General features: G+C 37.8%; 1 protein-coding gene across 1 annotated transcript in view; it reads left to right on the forward strand.

The window, feature by feature from the left end:
* Positions 1–14745, forward strand: part of MOXD1 (monooxygenase DBH like 1) — a 51482-nt gene that overhangs the window by 12765 nt on the left and 23972 nt on the right. Inside the window, exons 3-4 of the mRNA XM_055713448.1 lie at positions 1227–1394; positions 1521–1604. Coding sequence (XP_055569423.1) covers positions 1227–1394; positions 1521–1604 — 252 coding nt within the window. The remainder of the gene's footprint in view (positions 1–1226; positions 1395–1520; positions 1605–14745) is intronic.

The raw sequence follows: 14745 nt of genomic DNA on the forward strand, positions 1-14745 counted from the left end.
TAACACACCAAGTGAACACAGGATTAAAACTGGTATCTCGGGGCCACCAAGTCCCATATCTGACAGTTACAATCGTTCAAGAGATGCCAACTTGAGAAACACTTTTTAGGTCTCACACTAACTTGTACTGATCTTAAAGATAGACTTTTTAAGAAGTTTGGAGCAGTTATATTTGAAGTATATATTTATTTCTTTATTCAAAATTAAGAAGGTGAAGAGTTTTATGATCAAATGCTTTCCATGGTAAAATACTTTTAGTGTTAAATTCTTCTGTTGCCCTAGGAACTGCTGTACTGTTCCCTAAGCATAACCTTAACAAAGTTGATGACTTCTGTATTGGAAATGACGGACAGGTTAGAGACATTTGCTAAGCTTTCTATGCTTTGGCATGTTTACCAACCATTTTGGAAGCATTGCTATAGTAGTTCAACACTATTTTCATTTTCTGTGTTTTTCTGTGTTTTTACAATATATGCAATAATAGCAACATGAGGTGCTGAAAGATGCAGGAAGCAAACCACAGCTGTATAAACCGCCAGATTTCCGGGCAGTCAATGGATCTATGGTTTTCGCACCTGCTCCAAATTCTCAGTATAATTTAACATTCTGGAACACTTGAAGATTTATTAGAGTACTTTATCTCAAGGGATTGTTGTAATCTGAGAATGTTTTACAGAGAATTGATCTGTGCTGTGTCTGTAGATCGATTTTTTAGATGTAAATCTGTTTTGTAATTGAATGTCTGTCTTCCCTAGCATGTAAGGATGGCAGTTCACAGAAGGTATTCACATTTTTTTTTTTACAGATCTGAGCCTGGAAAATGTTTTGGTGGGAAACCTAATTGCTGGCCAAATAAGTGACATCTCTAGAAAAAAATAATTCATGCATTTAGTTGGTTACTTCTTTATGAGTCTGTTCTGCTATTTGCAGATATGATTTAAATTTATGACGTTAATGAAGGAATCTATCAGAGAGAGATTCAACTTCTGCATATGTGTGATGTCCAATGAACCATATGAGTGTAAAACACTATTAACTTTAAGGCAAAAATGTGTCAGTAGATGACTGCTCCTCTTTGAACTTTGTCGTTGTTCAAATACAGGAACACCTACATCACAGCTATCATAGCAATTATGCAAACTGTGTAAGGAAGATATTGAAGATATTGTTCCTGTTCCTGATGGGTACTTTTTTTTTTTCCTTGTGTGTGGGTTTTTTTTTTTCAGGAGAGCACAGTGCGGGTAATATGGGCCTACCACCACAAAGACATGGGAGAGGCAGGTCAAAATTACCACGGGTCTAATCGTGGTACGAAGAGTCTACGTCTACTGAATCCTGAGAAAGAAGAAGTCTTATCTGCCTCTTTGCCATACTTTGACTTGACAAACAAAGACGTAAGTTACTCCGGGGTTTGGGTTTATGTGGAGCTGGGGATAAGGTGGTAGCCAAAGCTTTGGGCTTATGCAACAGGGTAATGTGACTTGTATAATATTGTGTTCTTGCCCTTTTTATTAAGACAGGTGCCTGTACCAGACAAAGATACAACATATTGGTGCCAAATGTTTAAGATTCCTGTACAACATGAGAAACATCATGTGACAAAGGTGAGTGATTCAAACTGAGCAAATTTAGAGGAGCTCAGATGCTTCAAATCAGTTCTTGCACTCTCAAAATTTGTTTCACTACTTACTGGAGTGAAAAGAAGACCTTTTCTCTGTCTTCACAAACATGTCAGGTGTATGTGTATGTGCACCCAGGACCTGATCCTGGTGTGCCCTGACAGTCACCACGCACAGTGACAGAGGACCCTCCTTTTGCCTCTACAAGCTCTCCCAAGAAAATAAGATCGAAAATTCTTTCTGTCTGTAATCGTTTCTGGCAAAGACTAAGTAAAATTGTCTAAAAGCATGTTCCATCAAGTTTCTGCTTTTATATAGGAATTTAATGAAATTCTTTTAACAGAGAGTAATTTTAAATTAAAAAATAATTAAATGGTGAAATTTGTTCAAATGAAAGGCCAAGTTTTTAAATGATTCCAGTCACCTCTCATTCTGTGACCACAGTGGAGTTATGCCACGTAACATCACACGGGCACAGACACCACTGTCTTTGGCTGTGTAAAAGCTGAGTATTATGAAATAAGAGATGGATATTGTAGTATATTTAAAAATTAATGAAAACATGTAAACATCCCCACAAGGTTCAGCAGGATCCAAAGTGATTTCAAAACCCGCATGCATAAACATGTTTTCTTATAACACATATTCTAACTTTTCTTTCAGTTTGGAACTGAATGCTTAAGAGTGCTGCGGGAAAAATGGTTCTCACATTCCTTCCCAGGAGCAATATACTGAAGACCTCCTAACAGAACGACTTAATATTATTGTTAAACCACTTAAGATAGCACAGTGAGATAGCTCTGGCCTTCATTTTTATCTTTCTTTAAACCCATGAATGCTTTTAGGTACACAATTCTTTTCCAGTTTTTGGATTATTGTCAGTCAGATTTCTCTAATGCGTTCTAATGCGTTTAAATTAACTCAGGGAACTTAACGTGATCTCCGGTGTATGTCTGAGAAATACCTATAGTTACTCTGAAATATTATAGGTTTCCACACTTTATCAGAATGAAGAATTGCAAGGTCCAAATTTCTCCCTTCATGCACTTGATATTTAATCACATTAGAAATTTGTGGCAGCTACTTTCACAGATCTGTATGAAAAGCAGAATTTGCTTGTAATGTAGTATATATGTCAGGCCTCCCAGATTTCTGCTTTCAAGTGAGAGAGCTTCAAAATGGTAATATCAGAATCATGCTTTCCATGTTAAGTTTGGTGCAAGCTATAGATACATGCTGTTTTGCAAAAAAGTTCCCTGGAACTATTTACTATTTGTATTTTCTGAATTTATTTTTTAAATATTTTTCCTGACTGCACATATGTTACTAATTTTTTAAAATAATTTGGTTGGTGGAAGCTAAAACATGATTTTAGCTCAGAAATACACTGACTAATTTTCCAGAATAGTTTTGTATTCTTTATTTTTATGATGATGTATGATGAACATTACAATTTCAGGAATCATATTTTGAAATCAGCTATTTATTTGGTTTTTATAAAGTTAAAAATTAAAGTAAAATCTTCAGTGTGATTTTCCACCTTCAGAAAAGCAAACACATTTAATCCTGCTGCTTCAAAAACACTTAGAGAAAAAGGATTACGGAAAGAGGAACACTTCTTTAACATTTCTTTTTAGGAGCACAACTTATATTTTCATATATGTGACTTTTGTAGATGACACATAGAGGGCTGTTGTGGAATTGTATCTATGCACTCTTGCAAACTGATTAAACATTGCCTGAAGCCTACTGATACACAAAGGATGGGGCTTATGGCTACTCAGGAGGAAATTAGCTATGCAAACAAAGATTGAATTTCACAAAGGGGAGGATAGATGAATTACTTGGCCTGATCAAAGTCTGTGTTTGTTAGTTAAATACTTATGTAATTATTGATTCTGGATGCCTTCTGTAGCACCATTTTCATACAAACCTACGCTTCTCACTTTTACAGACAGAAAAAAAAAAGCATTTAGAAAATGGTACAAATTCATCTCTGCTATAATTCATTCTATTTAACTAGTGTACGTGTGAGCTGTGTTTGCCCATTTCTGTCCTGTATGATTTTGTGGAGCACTGAAGTGCAGTTAAGCTCTTGTTGGATGATGTGTGCCATCAACACCATGGAAGTGTGTGCTTAGCTGTGCATATGTGTAAATCTGCTGGTGACCTGGAGTCTCAAGTAGGTGCAACAGCCACAATAAGAATTTTTTTCATGCTGTTCAGCTGTTTTCTGTTATTCCTGTCTTCTTGAAAATTGCTCTGAGCATTTTATAATAACGTATTTTTTAAAATATCCATTTCATCAGGAAAGCATAGTATTTTAATGAAGGAAACTGTGAAAAAATTAGACCTATCATTAAAGGTAGAGACCAAGAGTTTTAATCACCTCTGGTTAATGAATGCCAGATTGTGAATCCAGACTCTGAATTAAAAAGGACTTTTTAACTTCCATTGACCATGAGTTATTTTGAAAAAAGTGTAACTATACGTTTTCAGGCAGAACATGTTCAAAGCATTTACAAATAAGTTTCATATATACAATCTAGTGGTGCAACAGCTGGGTAAGTGATAGCGCTTGGTCTTAGGGTGCATCTACAGTAGTGTTTTAGTTTGGATGAGAAGCATGCTTCTGAAGTGAATCTTGAAGTTATTCTTGCTTGCTTTCGTGTGGTTACTACCATGGAGCAGACGTGGGACTCGTGAGGTGAATCCCTTTAGGTGAAATCACCAGGAGGGTGTGCATAGGGAGCACAACAGAAATCCCCAGGTGGAAACAGGCCAATGGCCCATGGGAGCAGACCGGTGCTTGTACGAATAAAAACTTTCTGATGCTGAATAGAGAGGATGTCCAGAACACATTCTTTTCCATGCTTTTTCTTCTGATGGGAAAAAAAGCCCACCATAATTGAATTACTCTCTGGGCAATGAGAAACATTTTTTGCAGATGTCCCAATATGCTGTCTTTGCCTTCCTGGTCACTTTCGTACAGTCGTCCACCTGATTGCTTGCATGAGCAAGCTTTTGATTTGAAGTGAATCAAAGGGTTTTTTTAATGGTAGTGATTGCAAGGTCTGGGTTCTTCTGTTAGCACAAGAAATAACTAGCGTAAGAGATCTCAAAATATGTCAAAGGTAAATTATGTAAAACCTTATGTCTTTTCTTTCTCTTCACATAATATTCATGCTACTTTCCAAGAACCTCAGGTAATGAGAAACAGCATATTTTCATTGACTGTTCTTGATCAAGCTGCACTACATGACATGTAAATTGTGCAAGAGATAAGATTGTAATCTTGTGTTCATCTCATAGTTAGAATGGGGCCATGGATAAGTAATTTCTCCTTAAGCTGCACTTACCAATGGAGAACAGGGCTTCACTGCGATAACGGGGCACCCAGCCAGGGTTAGGACTTCTCTGTTTAATCTTCCTTTGTTTCTTATGTCTTGCAACTTCTTCCCTAGGGAAGAGATTGTGTCTTCCTACATGTCCCTACAATGCCTTCTGTTATGAGATTTTCTCTGATGCCTCTGGGAACTCCTGGAGAAATAACTCATTATGCCTGCTAAGAAATAAAACAAAATAAGATGATTTCTCAATAGCTGGGCATAATAGTGATAAGAGTTACACAGATTCCAAACAATACCAGGCACTGAACTGGTTTTGTGACTGATGGAACACATCACTCCTCAGCTTCAAGCTGTCTTACCTGGCTGAATGGTGGTTGCTTGAAAATTTTTTAATCTTCTATAGGTTTTCCCTCACATTTTTTTTTTTTTCTATTTTTTCTTGTTAGCAGAACCAGTTATCAGGGTAATAGATCAATTTTGAAAATAACAATGTGCAGAACAGGTGAAAGGGATTGCTTGGAGGTAATAGCAGGCAACTGTTTTAATTTGAGTCAGCTGTTTGCAGGATGGCTCCGCAGTGGTTCTGGGGTGATGGACCCTGACTGTTCTCATTGGCGGAGTGCACATTGCTGCCTGTCTGCAAACTGCTCCTGCAGCAATGTGTGCATTGGCCTGTTTTGCTGCTTTGAGCTTCAGGTGGTGGTATGTGCCTCAGGCTTGTTACTCAAGGGATTTTTACTTTTCTCACATGCGTAAATTAGCTGTGAGCTTTCTCAGAAGTAGCTTTCTTAGAAAAAAAGCTTTCCACTTATTAGCCCAGACTTTCCGAAGATGGGTTTAAGGTCATTTCTTGCTAGGATTTCTCAGTTCTCTGTAAATATTGTTATTCTGACTGGTCCTGAATATGCCTTTTAATCACATCCCTAAAGAAATTTCTCTGTTTTCACTGACTGCACCTGGGGCAGGACCTCCGCTCCAGCAGGACATCTCAGAGGGAGGGAGGGAGGGACCCACTGGTAGAGTAGATACACAGGCATCTCCATGCACTGACCTCTGCATTGAAAAGGTTTCTGTCTCCCTGCTGAGGCCAGGCTGAGGGCAGCTCCTTGGGTGTGGAGAGCCCTTGGAGGCAGAGTCACCTCCACGCCAGGGCTGGGAGCGGGGACTAGCAGGGCCAAAGGTGCCTACCCAGAGGAGCACATGCTGACACAGGGAGTCTTTGCAGCACTCTCCCTCTTGTAAATCATGTAAACTTTTAAAAGTCTCTTTCATATTGCGTATTCCATTTTTTAAAAAAAAAAAAGTAGTTATTCAGTGGCAGTACACTGGAGCTTCTGAAATCTTTTCATTCTTGTACCGTCGAGATGTTGGGTTTTCATGATTTTCAATGTGTGCAGATATATGTGTGCTGACATGTCTCTGCTTTGACAGTTTGTAAGACTGTTGATGATTGTGTTTTTCTGCCTATTTGCTGAATTTAATGGTTGCTTTCTGTGAGCTGGCATCATGCAAATGTTTACCAGCAGCATGAAAGTGAAAATTTGTTTCACAGTCATGAGAAACGCTTCTCAGTATTTTAGTAAATACAGCTTTTACTTTATGTTCAAAGTTTGTTGTTACTGCTTTTTCTACTTGTGGTTCTACAGATACAGGTTTTTTTAATTACTGTCTTTAGCTTAGGTTTCAATACTCCATGTCTTCTGTTAGTTTAATTTGATTGTATTTCTTATTAATTAACTGTATCTGGTAAAGATTCATTGCTTTGGCCTCACATTAACCACAGCTCTTCCATGTGTCCCACTGCTGTTTTTTCTGTTGCAATTAAAAGCCTTAAGATACAGTATTTCCTTTACTGTCTCTAGATTTTCTGTGCATTCTCTATACCTGTGGTCTCCCACTACACCTGAGAAATTGTTAAATGCTGTGTGTAAACTTCTGAAAATTTACAGTATATACTGGTGAAGGAATGGTATGTATATTCTGCATGCCAGAAGTGCCATAATCGATTTGTGTGAAGCTTTTCAGCTTTAATGTATAGCATGTCTGTGCTAGTTTCAACATCTGTAAATTTTCCCCTCTATATTTTCTTAATTTCTTTGAAATATACTGTGTTTTCCTCAGGGAAATTAGTTCCATGGGCTTCAGTAGTAATAATCCCATAGACAAAAACATGTCGGACATAAAATTTTACAGTTAAGAGTCAGAAAACCAGTTTATGTAAAATAAGGAATGCAATTGGGTAGTAGGGTCATTTAGCTGTACCTACATGTCTTTTTGACAATAATTACTCATTTTCCTATAGTTCCAAACTTTTTGGGATATTTTGAAACTAGTATAGTCAGAGAAACACTGGCAGAAAGGTTGCGATGCAGCTGTGCTCAGGAGCATAAAATCCCTCAGATTCTGCAAGAGAAATTATTTAACAGGATGCCCAGTTTTAGACGGTATTTGGCATTGGAAAGGAGGATAGTAGGTTGCATTTTGTAAGCTCTTAAATGTTCAGTTTCCTGTATAAAGTACTCCTTTCATACTGAACCCACTTACGAGAATGGAGCAAGCAGGTTTAGTGCTGCTGAAACAGGGAAGAAGCCCCATGCGAGGGATTAGGCTGCGTGGTCAAAATTCAGTATCTCTTAAGTACACCTCGTGAATACTAAACTAAACGCAGGCAACATATTATAGACAGTAAATTTCCAACAATGAAGATGGGCTTCCTCTCATCTAGTTTGACGTATCTACAGGTCTGAGGCAGCTGCTTAAATGACCTTACAGAGGCAAAACCAGCTGTTTGTGTCATCCCAGGGAAGGTGTCTGAAATACGTGAGCTCAAGCATCCCCGGTATGGTTCAATCGTTCTCTCCATTGGCAGACAGAAGAACCCAGATAACTAGCCTGTATTAGATATGTAGCTCTCAGATGAATGAATGAGGGGACATGTCCCACAAAAATGGTCAGGGGAGAGAAGAGATTGTGATGGGGGAAAAAAATCACAAAACTGTACTTTTTTGTTTGTTTGTTTTAATTTGCCCTTAGGAAAAATGGATTTTTCTCAACCACATTCTGGTGTAATTTTTTGTCACTGAACTTATTATGTGACTAGTGAAAACAGGCCAAGCATATCACCAGAAAAAACTTAATTATTTAGCATTAGCTGAGAAGCATTACATTGGGCATATCTTTATAGAAGCACCAAAGTTTTCCATTGTTGCTCTCCTTAGAAAAGGGAGCCTCTTTTCAATTAAAGAAAAGCCTGTATTAAAGCACACCAGCAGCTGCTAGTTAATCTTCATGTTCAGTTTCAGGGGCAATCTCTGATAAGGAAGTAAAAACTCCAAAAAAACCTTGTTGCCAAGGGTAACTCTGCTTTATGACAGTGGAATGCCTTGGTAATACCAAAGACCCCAGTGTGAAAATACAAAGAGACTCCAGTTTAAGAGACTGATTGATTGAAAGCCAGAAGGGCAGCTTGTAGCCTTCAGTATCTAAATGAGGGCACTGATTTTTAACTTGAGTGAGACCAGACAGTAACTGCTTGTTGTTCTCTGGCTTGAACGTTTACGTTTTGCTAAATGTGACGACTCTAGCAAATTGCATCGTGCAACCCGACATAAACAAATGTTCTGTATTTTCCTGTATGTTCCCCCACAAAGCAATTTCAGCCTTGGTAAATTAGATTGGCAACCAAACGATCATCTTATGCTGCAGAGCTTGTAAGCTATCTGCCCTTTGATCTGGAGGGCTGTCTCTTCAGTGCAAGCCTGAATTGGCCCATTAGGCTTTGCAGTGTTAAAGAATCGTCTAACTGAACTGGCTGGAAATTAGAAGTTTCCCAAGCAACTGTATCAGGAAAATAAGAAATACTGTCTTCTCTATATTCTGCTGAACTATTTCATATGCAAAACAATTTCATATATTACTTCATTTTGTGATCAAAGATGAAACTACGTATGACCACAGATTTTACTGTCACAGCAAACTTTACATTTCTTAGTGGAACATATTCTCATTTTGCGGTAGTCTTCTTTCATTTCACTTATACATCTTTACAAGAGGAATGCTTAAATTATGCAGCTATTGCTGCATTATTTATTCCATACTTAGTATGCAAAAATAATCCACTTCTGTCATCAGCAAACATGAACATCTAGTTAATTTAATCCAGCTCCTTTGATTTTTCTTTTTTAAATTAAAACAACATCCATCCATTGTAGCATTGTATTGACTATGCTGGCACATGATTGGAAAATAAATATTTCATGTGAAAATGAAAGTCAGAAGTTATGCAATTTCTGGTTACATACAAGTGTTAGACGACAGGAGGCTTAACTTAAAATACAACCAACGGTGAGCATGGAGAAGGGGAGGGTACAATTTTTGTGAAACACTCTGAGTTTCACCTCCCAGTTCTGAGATTATTTGTGGGTTGATCTTCAGGAGACGATTGCTATTGATTAACCCCATTTTGCCTTGTACCATGTCTCTGTTTCTTCTTACCCTTAGCTTTGTATATGGTTTTAAAGTAAGTCTGTGGTTATGTAGTGCACTGAAAAGATAGGAAGAGCGTGTCCAAGAATTTTTTGCAGCCAGCCGCTAGCACTTCTTATCATAGCAGGCAATAAAATATTCCTGAGCAGAGCTGGGCCTTAGACAGGCAATTATAAAGCATCTTCTGTGCAAACACCAGAACACCAGGTTCATAGGTAGTAAAATCTGGCTTGATGGGGTGTGAAGTGAGTGTCTGGATGGATCACAGAACAGATCTACCTTGGTCCTACTAGCATCTTGACATTGCTTCTTAAGATCAACATTCTCAATCAGACAAGTAGCAGCATCTTAAGCAATTCTATACAGCCACACTTAATTGCTCCAATGTCATTTAAACAGAGAAGAAATTCAATTTCTGATTTGTTTAAAGTGTTTCTCGCCTTAGTACTGACCTCTCACTCTGCAACTCCACCATTAACTACTGAAGTTATTTTTCAGGGAATGATGTTATGGCACCTTCTCTATCTCTGCTTCCACTTGCTTGTCACAGTAGTTGCAGCTGTGTCCAAAGAATAGATTCATTGACTCCCAGGGTAAACTAGAAACAACAAACATTAATAACAGTGGGAAAATAGGCAATGGTCAGATAATATCACTCCACCATGTCCATGCATAGCATACATAACATCAAAATCCACACAGATGATAAATGAACCACAGGTAGATGATGAATAGTTTCTCTTTGCATCGAGACTGAAATGAAGTTTTACCTAATATGAAAATTATTTAGAACTTGGATCTAACTAAAATACATACAAAAAAACCACCCTAACTTGAGAAAACATGTACTGAAGCAAATTATTATAAAAGGCTAACTAGTGCTCTTCAGTCTCTCCATCCTCTCATTTCAGTGACCTTTCCATTACTGTCTCTTGAGTTGCTTGGACTAGAACAATGTCTCTGTTTTATGAAGTGCCAATTACAGTTTTGGTTTCTAGAGAATTAATACAGTAAAATTTTAATGCAGTATTCTCAAATGACTTCAAAAGAACCAAGTAATCTGAAAATGACCCTTCTTATGTGACCTCATGGTGCTGTTGAGGGGTGCTGGAGCCCTACACGAGGCTACCAGGACCTGGCTCAGTGTGAGAAAATATGGCAATCTTAGTATTTATGTAGGTGTTACCTAACCGCATTTATTTTGTAACTCATCTCATATTTGTATGTTAACCCTGTAAATATAAATTTTTAGAGGGTTATGAGCAGTCATTCCTGAGATTTGTTCTGCTGACTCAGGAGGCTGTGTCGTGACAAAATCATGACCCTGGTGCTCATTTTATCCTATACTTTCCCTTCAGCAAACTTTAGGTGCCAGAGCATCCAGGGTGGTGACTCCTGTAGAAGCTCAGTATCAGATGTCTAAGGTTTTTCTCATGTGTTTTCTGTTTCAGTAGTCTTTCGCATAAGTCAGCGTTTTCTTGTCAGAAAGCATGTTTCCTAACAGTATACCCCAGTATGTGTAAAACAAGAAATGGACACACTGTAAATTCTCATGTTCTGTCTTTGAGCAAAGCTGTGTGTTCACTCCCAAGCAGGAGGAGAACAAGTATAATGTTATTAAGCTACACAATCAAAGGGAACACTTTACAGTTCTACAATAGAATTAAAACCTCTTTCATTGCCATCCGACAGAAACAGACAGACATCCCTATGCATGAATGGTGATTTCATGAGCAAAAGGGAGTACCTTCACTGACTTTATTATTTATACTATTCAAATTACATGTTCCTCTTGAATAAATATAAACTCTTTATAGACTACCCATTTTGGCTTTAGATCTGAAACATATTTGGTTACATATTACTTTATTATGATATTATTTTCACAAGAAAGTAATGATGTTGCTGATTAATTGCCAATTAATTCTGCCTGGAGTGTGTCAACTGCGCTGAGAGACTATGGCCGTACTAAATACCGCAACCACTTTGCTGATGTTTCTGCTGCTTAGGAGTGCAATGAGTGTATTGCCAGGAAGCGTAGCTGAATGAAACATGTTTTTTCTTGACCTGAGCTTTTTATCAGATTGCTCCTCAGGGTTATACTTTTTAACTGTTACTAAATGCATTATCTTAAATCTTCGGACGTACGTCAGGCAGAAACAATGTTTTATGAACATTTCTTTGAGGTACACTTCTTTTAGATTTAGCCTAAATTACTGCATGCCTTTGCAGTCTGAAACTCTTTTTGAATGGCAGAGTTCCAGACAATTCATTAGGAATAAGAGTTTAGGAACGGACTTGATGGCAGAGAGAACAAGACCTAAATCCATCTCTAATTCTCATTTTTAAATTGTTTTTATTGGTTATTGTGTTGAGTCTTCTTTCCTGATTAAAATATTTAAGTTCTTCTGCACATTGACCTATAGAAATTCTGGATGTACAGTGTAATCATTAGCACTGGTATATTGGGGTAGAATGGTTTGTATGAATTTAGATATATAGCCTCCTCTCCAAGCTAACAGGACAGCAATGGTAACTTTTACCTGAGAGTACATATTTTTTTCCAATAAAATTCTGCAGCTTAAAATGGAGGTATGGTAATTACTTCTTAAGGCGGTATACTAATAAAACTTAAATAAGAGCCTTCGCTGAACAGCTCAGTCACTGAGTAAACAAATACTTCATTCTTTACGCCAAGAGCAGGAAATATCTGTGCTTTGAATAAGGTTTTCCATTCATGTGGTAAGGACTTTTTCTCCACAGTGATATTAGAATTTTTGTTATATGTTTTAAAGTATACCCAAACCCAGTTAAATGCAAATACCAGCAATACAGCTTAAATAAATAAGCCAGCACTTTCAGTTTGGGATTATATCCTGTATTGAATCTTGCCTTGTTAAAAAAAAAAACCACAAACACAACAACAAAACCAAAACAACAAATAAAAAACCAAAAAAACCTCCCAGCCTCCACACATATTAAAGGTGAATCATGCAAAATTCAATGCTTAAGTTGTATGGAACCTCTAATTTTTGGTCTGGAAAACTTCAGTCCTCCAAGGAAATCTTAACTAACCACATTATGAGATTGGGGGTGGAGATGAGATGGTTGCTGTCGCCTGGGCCTTTTTCTCATCTCCATCTCTTGTTTTATTAACATAGGAGAAACAAAGTATGTCACTGACTACACAGGTTGTATTTTCCTCCAGCTGGAAGATGTGAAAACATGTGTATGATAATAATTTGGGTGAGCATTTTTACATTTGAAGGACAATTCAAGTTAAGCAGTAATGATCCTTGCTGTACATGGATTACCATCAGTGAACCAGAAACAGCATCTTTGCTCTGCCTCCTGCAATTCACTCACCAAAATATACGCCTTTCTAAGTAAGTGGCACAGTGTAAATTCAGAAGCACTCAAGACAGAGTGTGATTCAAAGGGCTTTGTTAGTAATGATGGCTGAATTTAGGATTCGGATTGTGCAGTGAGGAAAACTGAAATGGGCACATAGCTGTATACATGCAAGCGGTACTGCTGATCTCAGGATAGATTACGGCCTCTAGTCCATGCTAGATTGCAGCTGGTTGAGCGCTGGAGGTACCTCGTTCAGCTCTACCTATTCCACGGCATGAATTTAGTGCTTTCTGACAGGCAGGGTGGGATGGTGGTGCTGTGAGGGTGGTCCCTGCCTGACCCCAGAATGCATGAACTCCGGGTTGAAAGTCTGCAGCAGATTAGTGTTCCAGATGTGATGCTGGCCTAGGCAGGCTTTTCTACTGACACAAGATAGCTGTTAGGTTGTTAGGGTTCAAATCCTAGTCTGACCCGGAGGTATGGACTTAAACATCTACCCCAGCTCAGAGACATATTTCCAGCTCTTGAGTTTTTACTTGGCACACCTCTGGGTTGTGTGCAAGAAGCAAAGTTAGATAGTGAACAAGGTGTTTTTCTTTCAGAACATTTATGGCAGACCATATTATTACTGAGTTTTTTTCTAAAATACATGGAGTTTTTTGCTGGAAAAGTTCCAACTTTATTAAGCCAAGTATTCTAAATATTTGCTTTTCTGGAGAAAAATCTAAACCAGTAAACAAGATGTGTTAGATAAATATTTGTTCATGCCACAACTGCACTTCTGAAAAGCAAAAAAAATCAGAAGTTTTGATAATGCTAATAAGAAGACATCACATCTACCTTTCAACAACTTTTCTGTCAGACAAATATTTCAATGTATGTACGTGGTACATACTTGTGAAGGAAGTACAAAGACAGCTCTTCCTGAGGATATGTATAGAAAGCAGAAACCCTATAACTCAGTCTTCTGCTACAAAATTTCTCTCAAGTAAAGTCAGCCAGTACTCAGTTTCACCACCATCACTTTTTGGTCTGAGTTAATCAGAGTCACAGCAAGCTCATATAAATGAAATTACCAACCAGAAGCTAGAAACTCTGTTAGATGCAGCAGAGCCAAGACAAAAATTTTGTGTCAGATTTGTACTCTCAGTTTTGAGACACTAGAATAATGTTTTTTCCCTGTGTCACCATGGGCTCCATACATGAAGTGTTGTGTAGGGCTGTGGCTTTATTCAGTTATATGGCAATATACCATTCCACAGTGTCTTTAAAATGTAAGATAAAGTTGAAGGTATCTTTTGAGCCAGAAAAAATAAAATCACATTTTTCTATGACATTTCAGTGTGGAAGCATCACTGCAACAAGGCCAAAAACTTCTTGCCATTTTCATATATAAAATAAACTCAGCTTTTGGTTTTCTGTCATTCAGTGGGCTGTATTTTTTAACAGGGACACTATGGGGAGACTATGGATATAGTTTATGAACTTTCATTGTTTGCATAAGCAGGCATGAACAAACCACAGCTGTTAACATCAAAGAAAGCAAAGTAAATAAAAAGGGAGAAAACCAAAAATAAGCAAGAAAGACTTCTAGGTTTATGGAGGTTTTTTTTTCCATTGTAGGGAATGTGACTTCTTGGACCCTTTGAGCCATTTGCATTTTCACCCTATTTAATACATCATACTTAGTATCTTGACCCTGCTTATTGACAGCTTGAGATGCAGGGCTCTATTATGTTACAATTTTGTCTTGTTTTTTTAAGGAACAATGACATGTGGTATGTTCAGTTTGTGCAATAGGTAAAGGGATAATAGGAAATAGAGAAAAGGGGAAGAAAAACGGAAACTTAGTAACCTGGCACTGGCAGATGTAAGCATTTTCTTTGTTCATGTGATGTCAGCTTCTTGACTAGAATAGGGCTTTTGTTAGATTCACA

Source organism: Falco cherrug, chromosome 6 (genome assembly GCF_023634085.1).
Source record: "Falco cherrug isolate bFalChe1 chromosome 6, bFalChe1.pri, whole genome shotgun sequence".
In the NCBI taxonomy this organism is placed as follows: domain Eukaryota; kingdom Metazoa; phylum Chordata; class Aves; order Falconiformes; family Falconidae; genus Falco; species Falco cherrug.